The 26,900-nt window shown below is 37.5% G+C and overlaps 1 protein-coding gene across 1 annotated transcript in view; it reads left to right on the forward strand.

Annotated features, from left to right (window-relative positions):
- LOC126377323 (Down syndrome cell adhesion molecule-like protein Dscam2) overlaps positions 1-26,900 on the forward strand; it is a 50,719-nt gene that overhangs the window by 10,038 nt on the left and 13,781 nt on the right. Inside the window, exons 8-28 of the mRNA XM_050025000.1 lie at positions 627-746; positions 1,291-1,467; positions 1,847-1,991; positions 2,380-2,528; positions 3,254-3,419; positions 3,942-4,078; positions 4,947-5,099; positions 6,318-6,408; positions 7,265-7,347; positions 11,093-11,227; positions 12,051-12,203; positions 13,504-13,633; positions 15,404-15,588; positions 17,270-17,449; positions 19,727-19,921; positions 20,313-20,513; positions 20,864-21,024; positions 21,305-21,494; positions 23,511-23,628; positions 25,014-25,168; positions 26,276-26,389. Coding sequence (XP_049880957.1) covers positions 627-746; positions 1,291-1,467; positions 1,847-1,991; positions 2,380-2,528; positions 3,254-3,419; positions 3,942-4,078; positions 4,947-5,099; positions 6,318-6,408; positions 7,265-7,347; positions 11,093-11,227; positions 12,051-12,203; positions 13,504-13,633; positions 15,404-15,588; positions 17,270-17,449; positions 19,727-19,921; positions 20,313-20,513; positions 20,864-21,024; positions 21,305-21,494; positions 23,511-23,628; positions 25,014-25,168; positions 26,276-26,389 — 3,138 coding nt within the window. The remainder of the gene's footprint in view (positions 1-626; positions 747-1,290; positions 1,468-1,846; positions 1,992-2,379; positions 2,529-3,253; positions 3,420-3,941; positions 4,079-4,946; positions 5,100-6,317; positions 6,409-7,264; positions 7,348-11,092; positions 11,228-12,050; positions 12,204-13,503; positions 13,634-15,403; positions 15,589-17,269; positions 17,450-19,726; positions 19,922-20,312; positions 20,514-20,863; positions 21,025-21,304; positions 21,495-23,510; positions 23,629-25,013; positions 25,169-26,275; positions 26,390-26,900) is intronic.

Here is a 26,900-nt window from a genome sequence, read left to right on the forward strand (position 1 = left end):
GCCATCGACTCGCAAAGAAGAAGAAGCTAACAAGGGGTGTTGAGTATACTGCTTTACACGTAATTTTCACTAATATTGTGTATCATTTTACGTACATAACCTTGTTAACAATATTCATTATCTAATTAAATTACAGTTTCTTTTTAATTTACACAGAATTTTACTGCTCGTAAAATATTCCTCTTTCCGTTAATTTACTTTGAGTACTAAGACATCAAAATTAATATTAAGAAATAACCAGAGTGCTTTTAAAATTTCAGAAAATGCTCTCTAAAGAAACATTTTTGAGCAAGAATTTTCCTCCATCATGGTGTTGTGTTCTCTCGAAATTATTTTATATCTTCATTTTAATTCTACCTCGCTCTTATTTTTGGTACGACTTGAAATATTTCTTACTCTTATTTTAGGTATCTTCACTCCGTTTATTTATTTATTTTAACTTCTTCTGTAATGTACTTAAATCCAAATCGATGACATATTTAGTATTATTTTTCGTTTTAAATGTTTTAAATGTGATCACTATTTTAACTTAAGATTCTGACAGACACGCTAAATGTCAAGTCTCATACACCGGTCATCCTGACGTCAAAATCGGCAAGCAAGTTTTAATTGATAATGTGTTTCAGTTGCCCCAAAATGGAGTGAAGAGCCTCAGAATACTTCGCTGCTTTTAGGCAGAAACGGTCACATATCTTGTAGTGCTAATGGTTATCCACAGCCTCAGACTCATTGGCTAAAAAAAGATGGTGAGTTATTTTATATTGTTTGCATTACGCCTGTATCTTCGAGGGGGTAGGCAGAGGTGTATAAATAGGAATAGAAATACTCTTTATTTGCCTTTGAAAAGGGTTCATTAATAGATGGATGTATATAAAAGTTCCGCTTTATCAGTTATCAACAATAGCATGCAAATATTGTTACAGATTAGGTATACTGGTATGTCAGATCATGTAGTATTTATCAATAGTCTTTGCATTGTTATAATCAAATCAATTAATTCCGTTAATTACATCATTAGCTTACAGCTTTCCTCTTCCTTGCCTTCTTTGCAGCTTCCTTTTTAATGAATTCGTCGTGTCTTATTAAATGGCCAATCATCTTGCCTCTTCTGTCCTTAATAACTCTCGACATTTTCCTCTTTTCTCTTACTCTTATTAGCACTTCTTATATATATGTATGTATGTTAAAAAGAGTTGTAAAGTTTGAGAGCTTAAATTTTAGATGTTCTAATATGGGACTTCTTGTAAAAAGGGACTGCATGACTCATTGATCAATTCTTTTTCTTTTCAGTGGTATCAGAAACATGGCGTCCAGTACTAGAAGTAGCAGGTGGTGGTGTCCTGAGTCTGTCAAATGGCTCCTTAATATTTGACTCGGTAGCCTTGTCTGATGGTGGACTGTACACTTGTCATGTCGAGAACGGTGTTGGTGAAGCACTCAGCAAGACCATTTGGATCTCTGTTAATAGTAAGTTCACTGCCAAGACCGAACGGCCTCTGCGAGCTCTGAAGGTCCCGGGTAGGACGTATCCCAAAAGTCACTTTGTGATTCCCAGTTTTGTTCAGATATTGCTGGTTGATCACAAATTTCAGAGATTATGATAACTTAAAATTCATCTTAGTGCCTCTAATTTAGTGACGATTTTTTTTGCTTTTAGATGGCTCTAATTAGAAATATAAAATAATTGACATCATAATTTTAATAAAAATCATATAAAACGCTTCGATATTCTCACCTGAGCTTTCTGAAATTTCATACCACTGCTCAGTACGAATAGTTTTATTTTTTGTGCCTCGAAGAAATTGAGTTAAACACCTATAAATTAATTAATAATTTTTGTTTACAGAACCAGTAACATTCGACTTAGTATCAAGAAACCTTACAGCAAAATTAGGACAACATGTTTCTGTAGAGTGCCAAGCAAAGGGCGACGACCCTATAAGAATCATGTGGACTAGAAACGGAAAACCTATTAACCCTTTGACTCAGAGGTATGAAAAGCCTGTATGCCTATTAGATTAATTGATTACGACTTAGTTACTTGAACAGGTCATTGACTATTTTCAAAGGCAGGTACCTACCTGTCACAGATTTTTTTTTGTCTAGTTTCATTGCATAGTTTCAGTAATCTGTACGCGCCATTAGATGGCATATATTATTTGGTCAAAACTTATATCTATGAGTGTGTTATCGGCATTAAACTACGATGCTGCTTTATTTCCTTCAACGCAATTGGTTCGTTTAATTCTTCTCTAATAGGCCTCATCTCTTTCACGCCATCCTTTCCGGTCCTGTGCTTTCCGGCGTACCTCACAATGTGTCCAAAAAATACCTTAAAGGCCGAATCGAAAGTTTAAACCAAGATTTCAATTTCATTAGGGTGAAAATATCAGAGGTGAAGTCAGAAGATGGACTGACGAGTATCCTGGAGTTGCTACAGACGGAAACAAGTGACGGTGCTTTATACCAGTGCAGAGCTGGTAATCCGTTTGGAGCTGATGTTTACAGTGTTCATCTCACTATACTAGGTAAGGCTGTAGCATTATATTTCACAGACTGTCATTTGGATACCGGTACCGGACTTGCTCCAATGAAATATTAATTTATCTTAAGTGCAGCTTTCGACCATTACAGACGATACAGCTCTCCACCGATTACGTTGGTCTAACAGAAAGCTCGGTGTCGTGTGGGTACTTAGTTCATCTTGCAATGGATGTATCTCTGACAACTCCAATTGATATATTTATAGTCGTGGACTTATGTAATTTAGACCTCTCTACTGGACTGTGACACAACACAGTCCAGTAGACAAACAACAGTAGTGTGTCCAGTAGTGTTTGTGTGTGAGTAAACATAAGTGAACATAGAAATCGTTCAGTTAATGAATAATCGTTCAGTTAGTGTTCGAGAATGTCCTAAGAGTTGACTAACTCTTAGGACATTCTCGGGACGAAAAGCAAAACGAAAAAAAAAAAGATTTGCTCAGTCGAGCAAATCAATACCAAGAATAAGTCAAGGGAGAAACGCAGATTTGTATTTGTATGTAAAAACTCAGTTATAACTTCCACATTTCCGACAATATTTTTCATAAGAATTGATTAGTTGCCGGCATTGATTGCAATAAATCAGTAGAATAGTTCAAACGAGGTTCGAGTAACGGTAACGCTTTTATAAGTGCCCTGGCGAAAACTTACTTTTTTCATTTTTCTTTATCCGTTTTCAATTTTATTCACAAAATGTTATATTTCTCTAGAGCCACCATCACCACCGACGGATTTATCAGTGGACTCCATAAAAAGTCGTTCAGTCAGGTTGTCCTGGAGAGATATGACCAGGACCCTGGCTCAGTACTATAACCTGCAGATAACCAGCACTCAGCGGCAATCCTGGAGTACCGCGAGGAGTATCAACATTACTAGGTAATCAGTAGAAAAACCAAGTTGCCTTGCCTAAATCAGCATCATTGTGATTATGTGATATACTTTTCGAAACTATTTTCACAAAATATTGATATTTTGATGACCTCTGTTAACGATTAATATACCTAGATCAAACCGGAATTACGGTATTGTGCTCACAAAAATTGTCGTTTCAAAAGCGGCTTTGGTCTGAGTATTTCTCCACGATTTATATCGTCGACTCCACGAATGTTGATTCCCGCTACGGCGAGTCTTTTTATGTCGAGTGGCACCAGGTAGCGTCTGGCATTTGTTTGTACAGCTCAAAAATAACTATCGACGATCCGAAGTATAGCAGATATTTTAAAATAGCTGAAGTATGAAATGTTTTCAACAGTCCTTTCAAGATACCTTTTCAGAACAAATAGTATTTTAATTAGTACACCAATATATCATTTCAGCTCCTTAAGTACACCATTTTATCAGTTCTACTCCTTGTCTACCTACTTCTGCTATCTCTCTTTAAATGTGTTATTATTTTAGGTTAGAAGAGATCCGTCATTCCATAGACGTAGATGACCTGCAACCTTCGACCAGTTACACGGCTCGTGTGGCTGGTGGGAACCAGGCAGATCTCAGTGTGTACTCTACTCCTGTCAGATTCATTACTACAGAAGAAGGTATGTCATTATTATCATCTAAAATTATGTATTTTTACTTCTACTGTACGAGTCATAACATTGGTGCCTCTTGGCAACAATATGCTGGGCCAGTCCCATTTTCCTGGGCCGTGTTAGTTCATCCATTACTAATTTAACAGCCACGCTTTTGTCGGTGTAGCATTCTCCATTCTTGTTTATCAAAGGCAAATTCTTTCACTTCCTTATAAGACGCGACGTTCACCTTCTCTTTAATCTGTTTCATGGAATCTCATCTTGGTCTTCCCCTTCCTCTCATTCCTTGTAGCTTACCTTCTATGATGTTTTTAATAAATTCGTGTCTTATTCAGTGACCAATCATCTTGCTTCTTCTGGCTCGATAACTCTCAATATTTTATTCTTACTAAACACGTTCAGCTATTTTTCATACCAATGAGTAATATAATGTTACCATTTTCGTTGAATTTTCGACTAATTCCAAATAATTACAAGTATTATTGTGGTGTCTTGTGTGTGCGTGCGCCGTGGTAGCCCAGTTGGTAGAGCGCTTGCTTTGAGGTCGCAGGTTCGAATCCAGCACAGGCCTAAACCAAAGATTGTCGAATTTGTTTTCGAATTCATGTTTGGATCATAAATTATTATCACGTGCTCAGCCTTCAAGGAAAACATCGTGAGGAAACCCACATTCCCGAGAAATGCATTTTCGGAGGTATGTGACCTAACCTGGCTGGTATTCCCTTCGCGGGTTGAAAAGTCAGACAGGCAGTCGCTTTTGTAAAAAACTGGACCTGTCAAATCGTCAGGTTAGGTAATCTGACCCTGTGAAAAACGGGATAACGTTAGGGAGATGATGATTATTATGATGAATTTTATATCTTTCTTCCTCTAGCACCATCGTCACCACCAGTAGGAGTGCAGGTAGAACAAACGGACTCGCCAGGAGAATTGCGAGCCAGATGGTTGCCCCCTCCAGCTGATGCTCACAATGGCCAGATTATAGGATACCGGTTAAGAGCTGTGCCACAGCTAACTGGGGTCAAAGGTGTGTACTTAAAAAGTAAACATGTAAGGAAACACATAATACCAGCATCGTGGTTCACTCCGCGACTTGTGCTAAATGAGGCCTTTTTATCTCAAGGACGTCCACCACACGTTTTGCTTTGTTTTTTTGTGAACATTTTAATTGATGTTTGCGTGTGGCGTGCCTTTGTAATAAACTATTTCTATTCTATACCGTACTTGAAACATGATGCCTAAAGTATGGAAACATGTTGCCTAAATTTTGGAAATGTGATGCCTTGAGTTTAGAAGCGATAATACTAAATTATAGAACTTGCTGCATAAAGCGGACCGTGAGTAAATGTAATGCCTAATGTAAGGAAACGTGATGTCTAAATTTTGGAAAAGTGATGCCTAAAATACAGGCAAGTGGAAATATTATAATCTTGTAAATTTATTTACATCTTAAAAACAAAATAATATACAATATGTCAAATAATAATAATAATAAATAAAACAGAACATACATACATACATAAACTCACGCCTATTTCCCACCGGGGTAAGCAGAGACTATAGAATTCCATTTGCTTCGATCCTGACACACTTCTCTTGCTTCCTCCACATTCATCAATCGCTTCATACACGCACGCCGGTTCAGAGTAGATCGTATTGAACCTTTTCTAAGGACATCTCCAATTTGATCATCGTAAGTCCTTCTCGGTCTTCCTCTGCCAGCCCTACCATCAACTTTCGCTTTATATACCGCTTTTGCAATTCTATTATCCTTCATCCGCTCAACGTGTCCAAACCAACCTAACATTCCCTTCTCAATCCTAGTCACTATATCGTCTTTTACACCACATCTCTGTCTTATCACACTGTTTCTCACTCTATCACTCAACTTCACACCGCAGATGCTACGCAAAGACCTCATTTCTACGGCATTGATCCTACTTTCATGCTTCTTCTGCCATACCCAACATTCACTACCGTACTTCAGCGTAATAAAACAGAAAATACTTAATTCAATATTGTAGCAGGGATCCCTGCTTAGTCAAACAGCCCCCCAACCCCCACCCCCCGCTGCACCCGGGAAAAAGTGCCCATGACACTCGCCGAATGACGATGGACAGCCTTTGCATCGGGTATGACGCGGAGCGAGCATCACATCATGTGTTTCAGGAAATACAATTGTAGGTATAAATATATGAATACCACTCAGAGTTACAAGTGTATTAAAATATCTCATTTTTTACAGAAGCCGAAGAAGCCAGCGACAAAATAATAAAAACGACCTCGTTATATTCTAAACAAGAAACAATTATCACGGGTCTCCTAAAAGGTGTAAGGTAAATACATTTTCTATCTCGTTTACAAATTGTTTTCCTTAAAATGATCCTTTGGGTGTCTTTTTATGAAAAAATATTAAGAATTGCCCTTGTGATTAAAGTCTCATATTAATTTATAAGTACCTGTTTCCCTATTGGGACCCATTTATTAAGTGGGTCAGCGCTGTTGCCTTTATTAAGGGAATTATTCTTTCAGAAACGTATTTTATAATTCATTTTACTTCTCTGTATAAACTTATATTCATATTCGTTGCAAAGTCACAAGTCACTTAGAAAATTATGAATTAAACAAGCAAAATTACTTTAAAAAAAAATTGAGACAAGTTTATTTAAAATAACCTTTTTTTAGACAATGAAAAATTTACCGTCCAAACTTCTATGTAGAGTCTTGTGAGTTTTTTTTTTAAATAGTAGGTTTGCGTTTGACCATGCCTCAGGTGGTACCCGCTTACTGGGACCTATTAACTCTAGATTTGAGGAAGAGTCACTAAACAGGGAGAAAGCAGTCTCCTTCTTCTATCGTGTGGGTTGTGAGGTGAATTACCAACCTCACCAATTCTGGTGTCAGGGTTATTATTGAACCGCCAAAGGCCCCTGACATGGCTCATGTAACGATTACTTACTTATCAGTTATGGCCGGGACCAACGGCTTAACGTGCCTTCCGAAGCACGGATCATCTTACTTTTTGGACAATCAGGTGATCAACCTGTAATGTCCTTACCAAACTAGGGACCCGGGACCTCCGGATCGTGAGTCCAACGCTCAAGCACTGGACCACGGAGGCCGTTAATTTCCGGCCGGCCCCGGGAGATAGCAGTGGGACAACGACTTGTTGAAATAACTTTTTTATAACAGGTATTCAGTGTCAATAGCTGCTTTCAATGGCGCGGGGACTGGTCCATTTTCTATACCACTATTCCAAGACACCAGAGAAGGAGGTAAGCACACAAAAAATAAAACTTGATTTTACACCATAAACAAAACAGTTAAGTACAGAACAAAAATTTGAAACAAAACAAAAATTAAATAAAACTAAAACAAATAAACAAAACTCAAAATAAAATAAATTACACAAAATAATCACAACGGTGCCACACAAAGAAATCGGAGCTATAGATGGCTTTATACAGAATGTTAGTGACACCGTATCGAATACTAAGGAGGTTGATTCAGCTCACGATTCTGAGTGGAATAAATCAAGTAAATAATATCAAGTGGATTTTCCCGTCACAATATTCATGTTTTTTTTTAAATGATGGTCTGGATCATCCCCCAAAGTTTACGTTACGGAGTCACTAACACGCTGTCTCGTGTACTCTGTCACCAATTTGATTATGACATAATCAAAAAATAAAAATCTAAGAATTTTAGGTACTTACCTATCATTTATAATTACCACGTCACAAATGAGACGGTATTGCGAGAACTTAACTTTTAACAAGACAAGATTAATGTACCCCCCACAAGTATTCATAATGACGTAAATGAAACACGTCATATTTTCGTCCTCTTTTATTCACTTCCCTTTGAAAATGCAAAGTTCCATTTCAAGAGCCTGATTTTCATGTTCAAAATTTTCCTTGCAAATTGGTGCTTCAAACTCAGGGTTGCCTGAATAGGGTCCTACTTTGTTCCATACGAGTAAACTCCAAAAGTGTAATGATAAATTGAAGAAAACTCCAGCCAACTTTGTAACATTTTCATTGTGCCAACTTTGGGACAATTTCAAATTTAACAATTTGTACGCGGCACGTAAATTAACAACTCTTACTCTCTGGAACTTTGCTAAAGTGTTATCACCTTCATTATCGTGCTCCCCAAACTTTCCATTGTTGTTTTTAATTACTTCGCACCTTTGCGTTTTAAATTACTTAATTCTTTTAATATCCTTATTAACTTAAATTACGGCCGACGTAAACATTAAATATTGTATAATTACGTTTCCCGGAAGGATTTTTTGCCTCGAATTGAATAATACCGTCTAATGAGCGAGTCGAAAAATGGGAACTTCAGAAAAATAACAAAAGATTCGACATAAAAATGTTTACCAAATTATAAGGAAATAAGTGTTTGTTAAAAGATTAAACTTCAACGAAAAAGTAAATGAATATAAAAAAAGGTACGATAAGATTAAAATTTTAAACAGAACATACATTACAAATTATATAACAGAGGTATACTCAATGTTGAATATCTTGGTAAATATAATAGCCAAGAAAAAATAGGCATTATCGAAACTATTCAACTCGTCTAGACAACACGTTCAAGATCTGATTTAGGAAAATAATATTACAATACAACACAATAAAAAAACGCTTTATTGCACGTATAAACACAACACTAAAAAGAAATTTACAAAAATGACAAGAGAAGCACAATCGGCGGCCGTATTGCTAAATAGCAATTTCTTCCGGGCAACTTTAGGGTGAAAGAACTTACTACATGTTGGAGTCGGGGACGATGCAATACAGGTATAAGTAAATAATGCAATATAACTTAAAACGATCTACATAAAACAAATGACACTACAAAAAAATAACTATTATATGAATTATATTACAAACAGATTACGCGACATATTCATTTTTGCATTATATCCAAGAATTATTTGCAACTCACGCCTTTATTACTGAAGTACGCATATACAATTTCAATATCGCAGCTTATTAATAAGTAGTTTAAGAATTTCCATAACAAGGAAACTAGAACTTCAGCTTCGTATTCAAGCAAGTTGTGTCACCATCAATCACTGATGTGCCATTTCTGAGAATGTTCCCTATGTAAAAAGAGCTTTGTTACCTAGCCTTTAGGTAGATATGATATGATGGTTCAATTGTTCTTTCTTGTACTCTGGTACAAGAAAGAAAATTTTAAAAAAGGAAACAGCCAGTTTTTTTTTATTGACGTGACTTATTGTAGATTTGCCGCAGATGGCATTAACTACTTCTATCTATCTATCTATCTACTTGGCCGGAGGAACAGCCAGTATCCTTACTATTCTACTTCTATCCATGAGGTGGATTACCAATGTCAACCACCCGCCAGGGTCAGGTGTCAGGGTTATTATACAGCTGCCAAAGATCCCGAGACATGGCTCATGTAACGACTATGTACTTACATCAGTATAGTGCCTTCCGAAGCACGGACCATCTTATTTTCGGACTATCATATGATCAGCCTGTAAAGTCTTAAGCAAACTAGGGATCACAAAGTGATTTTTTCCCCGCCGGCGTGGTCGACGATTTCTCTCAATCAGCGCTTATCGCTATCGAACCGCTAGGGTCGATTAATTCTTTCAAATATTTTTCCTCTCAGACGACGCCCTGAGTCGAGGTTCGCACCCAACTGGGCACCCTCAGGCCTGTTGTCTTAAACGTTGTACCGGGTGGGAGCCATCAGCGCTCCCCATTCGTCCGGCCAAGTAGATAATGCCATCTGCGTCAAATCTACAATACGTCACGTCAAATAAAAAGTGGTTTTTGTGGTATGCTCCCTACGCACAACCATGGGACCACGAAGGCCTACTATTAAGGAGTTTTTACAAAAGGAATATTCCCATTTCGGAAACATTCTCGGGAACGGTAATACCCCTGCCTGCAGTACTGTAAAGCACAAACTTGCAGCAGTTTCATAAGAAGATAAGATTGCACAGACACTGCTGGAAGGAAATTATGAAACAAACATGTTGGAACATTTAAGTTTTTAATCTTTCTTTGAGAGAAGATGTAATGAAGCTTCGCAGAAACTACTAACACTTACAGAAAAGTATAAAATCTTCACTAGGTTTATCATCCTCCTTAGCGCTATCCTGTTCCTCACGGGATCCGCTTACCTAACCTGAAGATTTGATATATATATTATTTTTTATTTATATTGGCCAAGTATATTGACTCAACTATGCCTGATGGTAAACATGGAGAAACCCTAATTGCAGTAGCAACTGAAAAGCAACGCAATGAGTCAGTTTCGAATCAGTTGCGATTACCATACTGGCCTACTAGGTGCTTCTTCACGCTTCGCTTAAAGGACCCCATATTGTAAGAAGGAGGGAACACTTGAGCCGACAACCCGTTCGTCCAATTTTATGAACTATCGATTTAGTCAATTATGCATTATAATTATTTTACACTCCTAAGTCTTCTTCTATGTAAAATTTAATTATGACACCCGACATAACAGATTTGAATCCCGCTTGTGACCTAAAAGTTTCGATACTTTCTTTTTTCCCATTTGCAGTTTCCTTAAAAACAGATCAATGCTGTAAATATAAACCACTTCTGTATTGAACTTATCTTACGCTTCTTCTGCTACCGTGTAGGTTGTGAGGTGGATGACCAATCTCATGAACCCTGGTGTCAGGGTTACGCTTTAACTTAAACATGGAAACCTTTGTAAAAAAGATTACTATAAAATTTGTGATTATTTACGGAACTGATATTAGGCACCCAAACTACTAAATTGTATAACAGTATTTTGTTTCTTTTTAAAGATCGTCTAGGGCCTTGTGCCGAGGTTTTTCTTGAAGCTTCTTTTCCCCGCCTATACGTACAGTTGAGAAGCTGCAGTAGATTTATGCGGATGACACGTTCGTTATGTAAAAAATGACGCTTCAAAGTGTAACTATGTTACATACTGAATAAAGATATTTTTGGACTTAAATTTGAATTGCCTATGTTTATGTAGCTCCAGAAGAAGGTCCATCATCAGTGGAGTGTGGTGGAGTGACGTCAACAGCATTGAGGGTGAGCTGGCAGCCAATACCTCCACACAAGCAAGCCGGGGCTCTCATTGGATACACTGTCTTATTTGCTGCACAAGGTAAGAGATCTTCTTCATCTTCCTATATCACTTTTTCTCTATCTATTTCTTTCATTACGTCTTTTCTCTTCTTCATGTCAATGGCCAATATCCTTTGGAGTTTGAGTTGCCATCATGGTGAAAAAGATTTGCTTATGGGACGTTTCTACCTGCACCCTGGTTCCATTACACGTCAGGAGTGTAGAAATTGTCTTCTTCTTCTGTCGTGTGGGTTATGGGGTGGATTACCAATCTCATCGACCCTGGTGTCAGGGTTATTGTTGAGCCGCCAAAGGCCTTTGACTACGTAATTAAATCAGTTAGTAATACATTTATTGCACAGAAATTAATTTTAACAATCAGACATAACACATCAATACAGTACAATTTGAGCGGCATTATTGTTCTAGACTCTAGAGCAATTTCTACCAGGCAATCATTACCAGGAAACAAACATCCATAATAATAGTACATTATTCAGTGAGACTCCTTTTTTACATTTTAACACTTTGAAGGACAGAACGTCTGATGACGTGCCGATTCCATACTATCTATTATGAACCATCAATGACTCACCTCGAAGAGGAAGAGAATGGCCCATGGTCTCTGCTCATGAAAGGGTTCATTAAATAAACTGAAAGTCCTTGTTATTTTTTATGAATGAATACGCGGCGTATTTACTAATGTGTAGCAATGTGTTCGCAGTTGGTACAGGTGTACTATTGTCTTTATAACAAAGCTACTAAGTCATACAAATATAAGCGACTAAGAAATAGCTGCAGGCAACAACAAATACTCTTTGTACCTTTGTTTAAAACTATGATTATGTAAATAATCCCTACAGGTCGACACTGGCAGAACGCAACGTCCCTAGTTACCGAACTACGGTTGCAAGGCTTGCTCAAGTATACCAACTACACAATCAAAGTTGCTGGCTTTTCAAACTACGGTAGTGGACCATTCTCCTTCCCTATTGTGTGTTCCACTATGCAGGATGGTAAGTTTAAGTTTACTTCCACCAAGTTTTCTACCAAGCTCTACTTTGTCAAACTCACGCCTTTGTACGGAACTTGGGGAAAGTCGCCAAGTCTTATTAAGATTGTTGGTGACGATTTTCAATTGTTTTGAAGTATTCCCGTGAATGTAGAGTTTGTTATCTGTTTGTGAGTTTTTTGAATCACTGCTTCTAGGATTACGTGTTTTGTTTTTGTTTGGATCTCTTTAATTGCGTTTGCTTTGTTATTTTTTTATCAGATGCTTGTGGTTCTTTTGAAATACTTTGTTATCTAACAAAGTTTGTTTACTATTGTTATTATCTTCTCAAGTTATACCGGTTCTTCTCTTACATAATTTTATGCACGGCGGTCGAGCATGCGTAGTGTTCACATACATGTGTAATTTATGCATACATAGTATTTACATGGTGTAATGTTTGCAAGCAAAACGAATGCGTGCGTGATGTATGCATACGTGAAATGGGTGAGCAGGTTAATGTTTGATCATAAACTACGAGCGCCTAAGACCTACGCAATAGGCTGGTTTCCAACTAGTCAAATCAGTTACTTTTTACTAAACGTCAAAACACGAAGTAACTATGGAATTTGTATGAAAAAGCACACTGTGACGTCATAGAGAGACGTGATAAAATGTCGGACTTATTATTACGTTTTTATTGACTAACATTCATAAATAAGTTAAATAGAAAAAAAAGTATCGACCATAGACGACAATACGGCTCACTACTTATCACGTTGGTCTAACAGAAAGCTCGGTTAGGTGTGGGTAATTCATCTTACGAAAGTTGTACCTCCGACCACCCCAATAAGCTAGCTCCCAACTAGTCAAATCAGTAACTTTTTACTAACCGTGATAAAATGTCGGACATATTATTATTTATTACGTTTTTGTTGAATGAAATTCATAAATAAGTTAAATAGAAAAAAGACAACGGTGTTCGTTAGTTTTACACCTCTCTTTTTTTAATTTTTTCGTTTTTATAGAGTAAACAGAATTTTATAATTTATATTCAACCTAGTACACGACCCAATTTAATTAAGCGCATTAAAATCTGTAATCGTTTCTTGTTTTACCGGACAACGTATAGAATACAGAATCTATTACCTATGCTTGCATAAAATTATTACAAAACTATGTTAAATTATTTCTTTTTCTCATTTGATAATGATAAATCAAATATTAAATATTTACGCATAAATTAAATACTTATGTTTATTTTGTATGTTTCTTGTGCCTGTTTTATTGTAGAAATAAATAAATAAATTGAATATTCTCCCCAGTGCCCGAAGCTCCAGCAGAAATCAAGCTCCTCTCTCAATCTTCGCATAGCTTGTTAGTTAGCTGGAAGAAACCGAGGCAACCTAATGGCAGACTTCTGCATTACACGGTTTACTGCAAACCAACTGCAAGGTACGGTATGAAAACATATTATTACATCCATAAACTCATGCTCCGTGTCTCCTAATGAGGTAAGAAAACGACATAAGTAGTTGAGAAGTTGTAGCCACTTTTGATACGAAATCCTAAGATGGATATGATGAACTGTAAAGTGAAAAGTTTTATCAAATCAACGCCCACAATATTGTAATGGTCGATCGCTTCACATAAAAAGCTAACGAATAACAGTATCCCAATAAACTTTGAAAAAATAATTTATTAAAATTATTACAAATAAAAAAATTACAATCGAAACAAACATAGCTTAAATAAAAAAAACACGTAAAACTGCTGCTCTGATATTGGACCTCATAAAGCGTGTCAAATCCCCTCTAGTTATAAGGTACTAACATAAGTTAATTGAATTATACTAACAAATAAATGGATCTGTGTTGTCTTTAATAAATAAATTATTATTATTATTAAAACGCACAAAAAAACACAAAAATATTACAAAAAAAAAACTATCATAAAAAATATATACTTAAAAATATATTTTAAGCCTCTAAACCAGAAAAAAAAATCTAAAAATCTAATCTAAATCTTTTTAAATGGACAATTATTATTATTGTCTCATGAAACTTATTTTAATTAATAAATTGAAATACAAAAAGATCATAATCTGTAGTTTCATACTTTTTAGAGCGTGATTCTTCCGTAAGTAGTCGGGTTTTAGTATTTAAACTTATATTTAATATTTTAATTCCAAGTCTAGTATACTTACTAGAAACATGCGTTTGATTTCATGTATGTGTGTGCGTTACAGCTAAGTACAAGTAAGGCCAAGAATGAATTAAGTTAAGGGTGTAATTTAAGAGCTAGCTTACCACTTAGCTTTTTAAATTCAATTGCTGCTCTGACTTACGGTCTAGTTAAAATGTTTCTTAAATAAGTGAACGCGACGTCTTTTTACGTCGAGCTCTCCGTCGTCAAATAAATTGGGTTAAGTGCCAGTTAAGGAAATTGTGAAATAAAATTTGTAGTTTAAAGGGATTTTGAAACTACTTCTTGCTGTATATTCTTTAGAAAGTAAGAGTTAATAACTGCTAGTGAAACGAATAGCCCTGTTGTAAAAGTCGGATAAGGGGTTTTGTCTAATTCTCTTACCTAAATAAATAAAAGTCTAACCATTGTAAAGTAGGAGATCTCACAATACATAAAAAATAACATAATCATAATCATTATTTTATTAATAATCATACCATGGCGATGATTCTACTCATGATTCTGAGTTAATATCAATTGGATTTTTCCGTCGCAAAAGTCATGTTTTCTTTAGTGGTTTTTGAAATTTCAATTCCATACTTTTGTGTAAAAAAAATCACTTGATATTAATCCAGAATCAGGAGCTGAATCATTCCCCTCAGTTTTCGTCACAAAGCTTTAAATAACAAAAAGTAGACGAACAACGCGAATGTCTGGACACAATGATAATCGTAAGAAACGAGTCACATGGACTGTAACCTGGAATCTGACAGAGGGCAGCAGTAACTGTCAGTACTATTCAGAGGCGGAGGACAAGAGTCCTAGTACGGCTTTGAAATAGACTACTCTGGGCGCCATTGCACTCGCGTCAAAATACTGCGGGGCGGAAGGCAAGAGGGAAACCACTGCCCTACTTTTCTCTAAAAAGTAGCATGGAGAATGTTACACCGACAAGAGCGTGGCTCTTAAATCAGTGATGACAATGGTAATGAAAAACATCAAAAAACAAAACATGTTACATTATAATGAATGTTACAGCAACGATGGTCCCCAAACCATCCGAGTGGAAGCCCCTTCGAACACAGAAGCGTACGAACGGACCCAAACTATAGAACTCAAAGGTCTGGACATGGGCCAGCAGTACGACGTGTGGGTGACGGCGAGTACTGCGGTCGGCGAGGGCCCGGAGAGCAGGAGGGTTACCAACACTCCTTCTCAGAGAGGTAAGTTCAGGGTTATGATACAGAGTGTGATGTGGGTCATTCCAAACACAAATACTTTAGCTACTTACTGAGAAATCTAAATAAATGATGATACCACGTTCCAGGTCTCAAATTCAATTCATGGATCATTGACCCATTATTCATACACATATGCCACTTTGGAATTGAGATGTCGCCTGTAGACATGCAAAATATGTGTCGCGTCCTTTAAAAATAAAAAAAATCTTAGTCTTATTTTTTTCTGTACTGAGAAGTTTCTTGGAAGAAAACTTCTTGAGTAATAAGGCCGACTGTTTTAAATAGAGAATTATAACGTCTTTATTTTAAAATCTTAAAATTAAAGAGAAGCCGAACAGCGTATCTTATAAGTAAGTCACAGAATTGGCTTTTGATAGGCAAGTCATCAAGAGCGTGGCTCTTAAATTGATGATGATGGTGAAGTTAAATCAGTAAATTTAGCACTGTAATTTGATCGTCATTCTAGGCGGTTTTAACCTATACGTTGCGAGATATAATTCCATCCACGATAGGTTGTAGAAAGAAGAAAAGAAGCAAATAAAACTAAGGCTAGAAAGGGAAAAAGGACAAACTGAATGAAACAAGAGACGTAAAACTAAAACGAATAAGAAATAAGTACGACATTAATGTCAGCATTCAATTAATATTACTCAAGTCTTGCGAACATGGACTCTTTGTTAAAAAGTTTTATAAGAGTTCAAACTTTGATACGCTTCGCATTGTTCTATGAGGAAACAGTGAACAGGCGATGTAAAAAGACGGAACAAAACTCTTAAGTTCAAAAGTTAGACTTGCGCTTGATAAATTCTCCCATGAAAATTCTGTACGAAAGTCATAAAACTTTTTGAAACCGATAAACATTAATAGAGACATGTTCAGAAATATTCAGAATACGGAAGTAACTTACTTTTCTTGCTTCATATAGTTGCGTCTTTACCTACAATCTCACCTGATGATAAATGAAAATGTGGCCAAGATGATACACAATTAGCTTTAACCTAGAATTTACCTTTACTTCAGACTTGAAGATTCCGTTGTAATGACTAGTAATCAGACTTCGACAGTATTCTAGTACTTTCCGTTTTTATTCCTATGAGAATACGAAACTCTATAGTCATTCAGGATCAGGTAATTCCCGACTCTGTAGTTACGATATCGGAAAAAAATACGAAACTGCAGAATTTCGTAACTCTAGAGTTAGCATCCAATCCAGAGTTACGAAACCCCAGAGTTACAAAATTCCGGATTGCATGCTCTAGATACGAATTCATTCAGTGGTTCTCGAGATTAGTCCAAACATGTTTGGGGCAGACATTTTTTATAATAATGTATTCTACAGCCTTAGTACTCTAGTGGTGAGAGCGTTAGGCTCACGATCTGAAGGTGCGGGTTTCTTTTCCTGATGGGGACATTGTCGCAATCACTTTGTGAGACTGTTTTATGTTTGGTAAGGGCTATGCAGGCTGGAATCACCTGATTGCCTGAAAAAGTAAGATGCTTCGGAGGGCACGTTAAGCTGTTGGTCCCGGCTATTAGCCGTAAAATCACCTCTATCAACCCGCAGTGGAGCAGCGTGGTGGAGTGTGCTCCATACCCTAGTGGGACGTGTATAGGCGGTGTATTTATATTTTATTCATGATTATTTTCCACCTTACCCAAACAGTGGTGGCAGGAGTAGCATCATTGGGTGGTGAAGTAACAGTGGCTGTCAGAAATTCCTTGCTGTTGGAGTGTATCAGCGTTGGGTCACCACCACCACGCACCGTGTGGTATCACAACCAGAATATCATCACGCACCATCCCCGGTTTACGAGGAATAGAGACGACAGTTTGCTGATAAAAAGTAAGTATGACTTTTTTATTTAGATGTATTATCTAGTTTATTATTGTGTGTTGATGCATCATAATAAATAAATAAATAACCAACGTCTTATAAAACGGAACATTTAACTAAGCGCTTAATAAACCGACTTAAGCTATTTAAAGGTTACCTTAGATAAATATGTTTATTGCAAGCCTATATATGTAGGTACCCAGGTGGAACATGATGGCGCTGTTTTTGGGGCATCATCAGATACGATATAAAAATATCCACAAAACGGATCATTTTCCAGTAATTCACAACCTAAAGAAAATATGGCATTAAAAGGTCTTCTTGCTCGTTAGTGTATTACATCCATACTTCCATCGAAAACCCTAAGCCCCTTGAAAGCCTGCTTGCTACCATTAGCGTCTACACTCCCCCAGAGGATTAATTCCTCTCCTATTTTCGGGTATTCCCCATGGTATGTTATGAAATGTTGACCTGTTTAATAATTCTGGTTACAGTTTGAGTTACACGCTGTTGCAGATAGGGTTGCCACTTTGGAAAAAATAAACAAACCCGGAGTAAGTTTTAAAAAAAGATGCAAAACCTGAGTTAACTTTAGTTTATAAAATGCCGTTTCACTTGGAATATATCAATCCCGTCAAGATTTAAAAAAAATCCTTTGAAGATGAAAACAATTCTGACAAAATATCTCTGAAAAACCATTTTGTTGAGTACGTGAGTGGATTTCCTCACGATATAATGAATTGTAACAGCAATCCTGAGAAGTCTCCAAAAATCCTAAAAACAAGACGTTGCATTACGGCATAGTTGTATAGTATACAGAGTTATACATCCACTCCTCGCCAGCCATGTTTAAGTTCCATGTAACAGGGGGCGAGGCTTGCGATCAACCGGGCACAAATCCTGGAAACCACGTGATATTAATTAATATTTTATATTTTAAAATAACGAACATAAAATAAAAATATAATATAAATATAAAAAAATAAATAAATCAATTAAATAAATTATATTTATTTATTTTTTTAAAGAACGTCTAGGGCCCTGTGCCGAGGTTTTTCTTGCAGCTTCTTTTCCCCGGCTATACAGGTTGTGAGAAGCTGCAGTAGTTTTAGGCGGATGAGACGTTCGTTATGTAAAAATTGACGATTCAAAGTGTAACTATGTTACCTACTGAATAAAGATATTTTTGAATTTGAATTTGAATATCTATGATTCAAACATGAATCCAAACTTATAAAGTCAAATTCATAGTTTCAATAGATTCATGAGCCATGGCATGGGCTTTTGGCGGGTCAATAATAACCCTGACACCAGGGTTGATGAGGTTGGTAATTCACCTCACAACCCTCACGATAGAAGAAGAATAGATTCAACCCGTGCCGTGACACAACAATGTGAGTCACGCCTTCCTTTAACATGGCTATCACGGATCCTGAGAAGGCTCTAAACATCCTAACAAAAAATATTAAAATCACGTTTAAAAATAAAAAGAAAAGAAAGGAAAACATGAAACAGTAGGACTAGGGCCCTGTGCTGGGAGGTTTTTTGGCCTCGTCTTTCCCTCAGCGTTACAGATTCCGATGTGGTAGTAGTTTTATAGCTAGTTACATAATATTTTTTTGTAATTTAATTTTTTTGACGTTAACTTTGTAAGCCAATTTTGAAAAATAAATATTTTTTGAATTTTTGAATTTGACGTCAAATCCTAAATATTGACAACCCTAGTTTGGAATAGAGATTCAAGTAGTACCTATGTCTGTAGTTGAATAATATCTGTTATTATGTACTGCGGAGTGCTCAAACTTGCTGCTAAGTTCTCCGTCTAGTAACTCTTATTGCTCAAGTTGGTAGTGTTCGTAGAACAGATGTGTCTTGCCTCGTACAGGAACACTGTGTGTTTAATTGTCTGAGTGTTATGAAATTATCATAATGCATAACATAACAACATAACATTAACATTTTATCCACACACACACACACATACACAACACATAACACTAACACAACACACACACATAACACACATTTTTTATTTTTTTATTCTATAGTTTATCCCGATGGGAAATAGGCGTGAGTTTATGTATGTATAACATGTTTTTATTACTCATATATCCCTATTGCGGTAGGTAGAGGTACAGTATACAGAGTGTAAGTGATATCGTAACGAAACCTTTAAAGGATGATTCAGAGCATGATTCTGAGTTGATATCAAGTGGAATTTTCCGTCGCAAAAGTATGGAACGCTCGTCCTAGATTTATATTTTACGTTTCTTTCTTTCTCTACAGGTATCGACCAATCACTAAGCGGGAACTACACTTGTCTAGCCAAGAACCTATACGGCTCAGATTCTGTTGTGTACTCTGTCAAAGTGTTGCCTTTACCTGATCCTCCAAGTTTGAGGGCCACTCCGTACAAGGACTCAATTGTGGTTGAGTGGGATGAGGTCAGAACGCACGGGAATGATTCCCTGATTGGTATGAGTAAGTATTCTTTTGTACTATTTTTATACCTTTTTGATGGTAATTGAACACTTCAGAGTGATGACGATTTCCCTCATTCAGCGCTTATCGATATCGATGCACTAGACTATGAGATGTACTAAACGCATCTATTAATTCTTTCAAATATTCTTCCTCTCAGACGACGCCCTGAGCCGAGGTTCGCGCCCAATTGGGCACCCTCAGGCCACTTGTCTTAAGTTTTGTACCAGGTGAGAGCCCTCAGTGCCCATTTGTCCGGCCAAGTAGTTAATGCCATCTGCGGCAAATCTACATTAAGTCACGTCAAAAAAAGATGGTAATTGTGTTCATTATGATCTTATTTTTGTTACTCTTCAATTATTTTTTTTGTTTCATCCAATCTCTTTTCCAGGTTACAATCTAACTTGGAGGGAGGGAGATGGCCTGTGGCAAGAAGCGTGGCCGGTAGCAAGGGAAACCCGTCTTCCTGGCATTCAACAGCATACTCTGACAGGACTCAAATGTGGCACCAAATATTCTATCAGGGTGACAGCTACTGACAGCGTTGGCACCTCGGCACCAGCTCATATTGATGTCACCACCTTAGGTGGAGGTAAGTTTAAGAGTTCTTTAAGAAACCATGCAGTAGCGTGATGGATATTGGTGCAAAATGAAAATTTTGGACATGAGCAGTGGATATATTATATGTTTATATCACGTCTTCTATTATTATAAGTTTATCTGCGTTCCGCTGCTTATCATCCCTGAGGAGTTCAAGTCAACTGAGGTATTTTGTCCTCAAAATTCAAATTCAAAAATATCGTACCAATGTTATTTAAGGCCTTAGTAATAATAAATAATCTTTATTCTGTAGGTAACCTAGTTACACTTTGAATCGTAATTTTTTACATAACTTTCTTTTTGAATCTTTTCAATTTTGAATCTTGCGCTTTCTCCAACCAGCCCCAGTGTCTCCACCATCAACGGACTGGTTGTGGAGCAACGCTACTCACATCTACATCCAGCTGAGCGGCTGGGACGATGGAGGATGTGACGTCACCAAATGGGATGTCGATTACCGGCTGTTGGGGTCCAGCTCTTGGCTTCGAGCTGAGAATAGAGCGGTAAGGTATTCTATTTTTTCGTTTGCTGGATACATGCACGAAATTTCTGTTATGCATTGTACTCCCTTTACAAGTGTGTAAGATCTCTGTCTATTTGTTACTTTATTCTGCTTAAAATGGAGATCATTTAAAACCCAGAGAAGGGCTTAGAATACCGGGGATAAAAAAGGTTTGGATAAAAATAATATGGCAGCGCGCCTTAACCGAAGCTCACGAGGACCAAACCCTGACAATACTTCTTTTAGAATTTACTCAATTTACTTACTTATTATCCTCCTAGCCTCTAGACCTAAACCTGGGTTGGAACTACATGGAGAGCTACCAAGCGCCCCCACTACGCTCCAACCCTACATCCTACGCCGTGGGATCTCTCTCCCCTGGCAGCTGGTACCAGCTAAGAGTCACTGCCATCAATGATGCTGGCACCGCTTCCACTATCTACACTTACTCCACGAAGACCATTGATGGAGGTAAGAATGACGGCTTGAAAACTCTAGCGAATTGGGTCTGATTCTTGTCTAAACGCCTCCACCTTTACGCAGCGTGTCTGCGTGATGTATAGCTATATACCTCCTCCGATTGATTGCATGGAAACTCGTGGATGGCAGTGGGACGTATAATTGGAAATTTTCAAAAATGTTTTTTTATTTTATTTTTATTTATTTATTTATTTAGATAGGTATACCAATGTTGCCATATTCCTTGTAGCAATTAACCTAATCTACAAAATTCTTCATGAAGTTCCTTAAAGTTATTTTAATGCGTAATTTCATTCACTTTCAAATTAAAATTACTTTAAAAATATCTTCTTAAGCCCCCATTAACGTCTCAGATAACAAAATACGTTCATCTGCCTTTTTAATAAAGACTCGGCTAATGGAAATCCGATTCCCCAAAATATATACAGGAGTTATGAATTCAAATACCCTTAGGCGTTAGGCAGTGCCGGATTAAGTGTCTTGGTTATGCAAAGTAGGTGTGCCTATTTGTGCCGCTTTTCCTTCCATTGTTATCTTTTAGATGAGATTCTGATCAAACAGGAATCTGAATTAAATATATAATAAAAACATGTTTACGAAACGCTTATTATGTTACGATTTACAAGCGAGCAGTCAGACATTTTGAGCTATCAGATTTTTGCTACACGAAATCGACGTTAACAGTAACTATCCAAACTAAGAAGCAAAGTTATTTCGGCGCGGTCCCCATCGAAAATCAAATTCTATAACCATTTGACCAGAGTCAATGTTGTCTGGAGAGCATAATAATGATAGAGCTATAAGCAACTGCAAATTCCGCTTATTAGTAAATCCTGCTCTGACATCAGACTTGTCGTACCTATCGTTTACTCATCAAAACTTTTGGTTATTAGAAATCTGATAGCGTCAGCGCTTTGCCGAACTTATCCTGATGTTTTGAAGGTTTAATAGACAATACTTTAGTCGTTTGCCGATGGAAATTAGCCTGCTGTTGCAAGTATCCGATGCTTGTCGAAGTTTGTGAATACCCCTGGAATCTTTGGGATGTTTCAACTGGTGTTCTCTTATCTATTCCGTATTTGAATCCGTATAGACAGCTGGTGATTAGAAACGTAATGTATTTCTTGACTCTAATACTAACTTTTGAAACCCGATTTTCCGTTTCACTACCTTGAAATAACGTTACCACAAATCGTGTAGGTTTAAAGCAGATGTTTAGCTGCTTATATTACGAGCAACGTCATAAAAGTTAAGGAATCGTGTGCTTTCTAACGGCAATGGGCTTGTAACCTGTGAGTGCACGGTTCATCATTTCGATTTTATGTGAGTGTGCCGACAAAATTAGTGCCGGCGAAATTCAGAAAATCTACCTTATTACTGCACTATGTTTGTTATTTGTATTGGTTATAATTGCTGTTTTATATTGACAAAACTGCGTGTTGAACTTAGTATCTTAGTTTATCGTATTAAACTTGACAAAAACGTAATAGGATCCAAAATGTTTAATTTACTACTAGATATTCTTCTTGGAAGAATGCAAATCGGACTTACTTATATTAACTTAGTTCTAGAAATTTCCCCGAAGATACTTATAGCGAACACAGCTTTACATTGTCACTGATTATGCATGAGCCATAATATTTTTGTTAGAAGACCAATGTGAAGAACAGCAGTTGCTATTCTTAACAAGAATCGGGGTGGAACTGGCTAGGTTCCATATTGTACTGTGGACCAAAACCTCAGCGAGCATTGAATTATTCACGCCATATATTTCTTCTGGCCAAAGTGTGTCATTACACATGTTCTGGAGTATATTGTCTTCAATCCTCTTCATTTCCTTATTGTTTCTTCTGATTACTATAGATGCGTAGAAACGGAATAGATGGAACCAATTGAAGGCGTAAGGTCGAATATCCTTTAAAATCACAACACCTATTGGACGTCTCGGCATTAAGAGGTTAAGGATCTCCACCAAAAGGAGTATTAAACAAGTTTTTATGTTTTCAGAGGAAATCGGTCCACCGTCAGAGTTCTTCGACCTGAACATGCTAGTCATAATCTGCAGCTCCATCCTGCTGGTGGTGTGCCTTCTAGCATTCATCTGCATATTATTTAGAAGACACAGGTAAGAAAATACCATATCAAGAAAATTTTGTCGACAAGCTTTCCTGATTCGAACGTAAGTTGATTTTAAAATATAGCAAGTCAATTTAGGCAGACCCCGAAATATAGGCTATGACAAAGAAGAGACGAATGCAAGATACATTGTTAGGGTGGCGAACTTATTAGTTCACATCCTCCTTTGAAATTAGCAATCTGATTTGTCACAATAATCAGTTTGTGATCCCTAGTTTGGTTACGACATTACAGGCTGATCACCTGACTGTCCGAAAGTAAAATGATCCGTGCTTCGGAAGCCACGTTAAGCCGTTGGTTCCGGTCACTACTTACTGATGTAAGTGTGTAGTCGTTACATGAGTCATGTCAGAGGCCTTTGGCGTCTCAATAATAACCCTGACATGCCATGTCTTTGGCAGTTCAATGGTAACCCTGACACCAGGGTTGATGGGGTTGATAATCCACCTCACAACCCACACGATAGAAGAAGAAGAAGCATTCTAGTGGCTGAGCGTTGGGCTCACGATCCGGAGGTCCCGGGTTCGAATCCCGGTGGGGACATATCACAAAAATCACTTTGTGATCCCTAGTTTGGTTAGGACATTACAGGCTATTCACCTGATTGTCCAAAAAATAAGATTAAGCTGTTGGTCCCGGTTACTACTTACCATGTCAGGGGGTTATTTTTTTCGCTCAATTATAACCCTGACACTAGGGTTGATGAGGTTGGTAATCCACGTCACAACCCATATAGAAGAAGAAGAAGCATTTTCCTTTGATCATTTTTCATTTGATATAGTAAAATGAAATAATTGGTAAGCACATTATTCAGGTGTACTAATTGCCACTTAAATTGGCTCTGCGTACTCGACAAAACCCGACTCAACTAATAATTGAATAGACGTTTGTACAAAGAGGAAAAACTCTAGCGGGTTAAGTTAATACGGGTGTATTCTAAGATGTTGATTCAAACTATCTTCGACCTCAAGGTCTTCCTCGAGCTCAGCTCAAAATCGGTGTTCTTAGACAACGCCCAACCTTACCTCGAGTTTAATCCAGTAAGACATGATGTCATTAATTTCACATTATTTGCAGTAAAAAGACGCGAACGTTATGAAAAAGAGAGCTTTGTTACCTAGCGTTTAGGCAGATAGTATAAGAGTGAAATAATGGAACAAATTGCAACTACCAGGGGATTTGGATGGTGCCGAGCAGAATCAAAAAAACATTTTGATGCTATTTTGCATTGGACAATGGTTGGGTGTTAAAATCCAAACTTTATTTTACTATTGTATTTGGAAATCTTTGCCCTGGATGATGGGGTTTGTACGATGACGTTACTACTCATCCAGAGGTTTGTATGGTAATTAATATTAGATATTTTTTCACCAGGCAAAACTACTCCTCTCAGTACCGTCATTCGATAGCTGAAGAGGTGAAGTCTCGCAACGAGAGTGTGGCCTCACACTCGGAACATAAGGAGAGATATGCCCACGCGCCGAGGATTTACACCTCGCCTATACACGCCAGAAAGAGCAGTAAGAATGGTAAGTTTAAGTTACCTTTTAATGGGGGGGGGCACACAGTTCAGTACAATAAACGATTATGAATGCATTAAACCACCAACCCGCAGTGGAGCAGCGTGGTGGAGTATGTTCCATACCCCCTCCAGTTGATTGAGGGGTGGCCTGTGCCCAGCAGTGGGATGGCAGCAGACGCATGACTTCTTTCATGGCGCCCTCTACCTTCCTCATATACACAAATAGGGCATATTTATATTTTAACAGCCTCCGTGGTCTAGTGGTTAGAGCTTTAGGCTCACGATCTGGAGGTCTGGGTTCGATTCCCGATGGGGACATTGTCGAAATCACTTTGTGAGACTGTCCTTTGTTTGGTAAGGACTTTTCAGGCTTGAATCACCTGATTGTCCGAAAAAGTAAGATGATTCCGTGCTTCGGAGGGCACGTTAAGCCGTTGGTCCCGGCTATTAGCCGTAGAAACACTTCCACCAACCCGCATTGGAGCAGCGTGGTGGAGTATGCTCCATACCCCCTCTGGTTGATTGAGGGGAGACCTGTGCCCAGCAGTGGGATGTTATATAGGCTGTTTATGTATATTTTAATTTTATGTTACAATTTCTGTTACAATTTTCTTTTCGCAGTCGAAATGTTGTCAAACATTAAGCTAAGCTTGTTTCACGAATCTGTGTCTAAAATCTAATATACTTATCTATAAATTATTGTAACACTAAGATGGTAGCTGATGTCTTTAGCACAGGTTTGAGTCTATTTTAGGCATCAGCCGAAATTATTATTTTGTAACTTGCTCCTTGCTAATTTTGTAACTTCAAAATTGTTGTCAAATGGCTTTTCGTCGAAATAGATTTTGTTATTAGAGATCAATAATAATTTTGGTGTAATTACAATCAATGTTTTATTATTATTGTGATTTTATTATTTATTTATTTTTTTCAACAGTGGCTGCAAGTTGTCTTTGATTACTTGTGGCTCTGCCCACCCCATTTGGGATTACGGGCGTGAGTTTATGTATGTGTATGTATGTTATTTTTTATCTTCAGGTCTTCGTTGTGTAATAACACTGTAAAAAGTCCTTATATAAGAGAGAATAAAAGCCTTTTCCATTCGCCCTAACAGAAATGTTCGAGATCAGTCCGTACGCAGAATTCGCTCTTGGATTCAGGACTTTCGACCACGTGGAAAACCAGGACCTTCCTAGCAGACTACCTAGCAGACCAAGATTCGATACCGGTGAGTGACTTCAACTTCTATCATTTTTCTAGTAGAAATTATTTAAGAGCAACAAGGCGTCTTTTAACTAATAATACGTTGACTTGGACATTGCAAACTGATTACCCGATTGTCTGAAACTAAGATGATCAGTGCTTTGGTTGACACGTTAAGCAGTCGGACCCGGCTAAAAAAAATTATAATAAAAAAGTTTCATTAGGTAAAACCTACGACATACTCAGCTAGCATCTCACACCACCAGTAACCCTGACACCAGGATTGAAGAGGTCGATCATTGACCTCACAACCCACACGAGAGAGGAAGAATGATTTATCGAAAAAAAAAAACAAAAACATGATTCAATAGTACAAAACCCGACACAGGATTCGAAATCATGACGTTACGAACGAGACACACTTTCTCCCAACTGGGATAACGTAGTTGTATTAAAAAACATAACATATTATACACATACGTCCCACTGCTGGGCACAAGTCTCCCCTGAATCAACCCGAGGGGTATGGGTACTCT

Source organism: Pectinophora gossypiella, chromosome 23 (genome assembly GCF_024362695.1).
Source record: "Pectinophora gossypiella chromosome 23, ilPecGoss1.1, whole genome shotgun sequence".
In the NCBI taxonomy this organism is placed as follows: domain Eukaryota; kingdom Metazoa; phylum Arthropoda; class Insecta; order Lepidoptera; family Gelechiidae; genus Pectinophora; species Pectinophora gossypiella.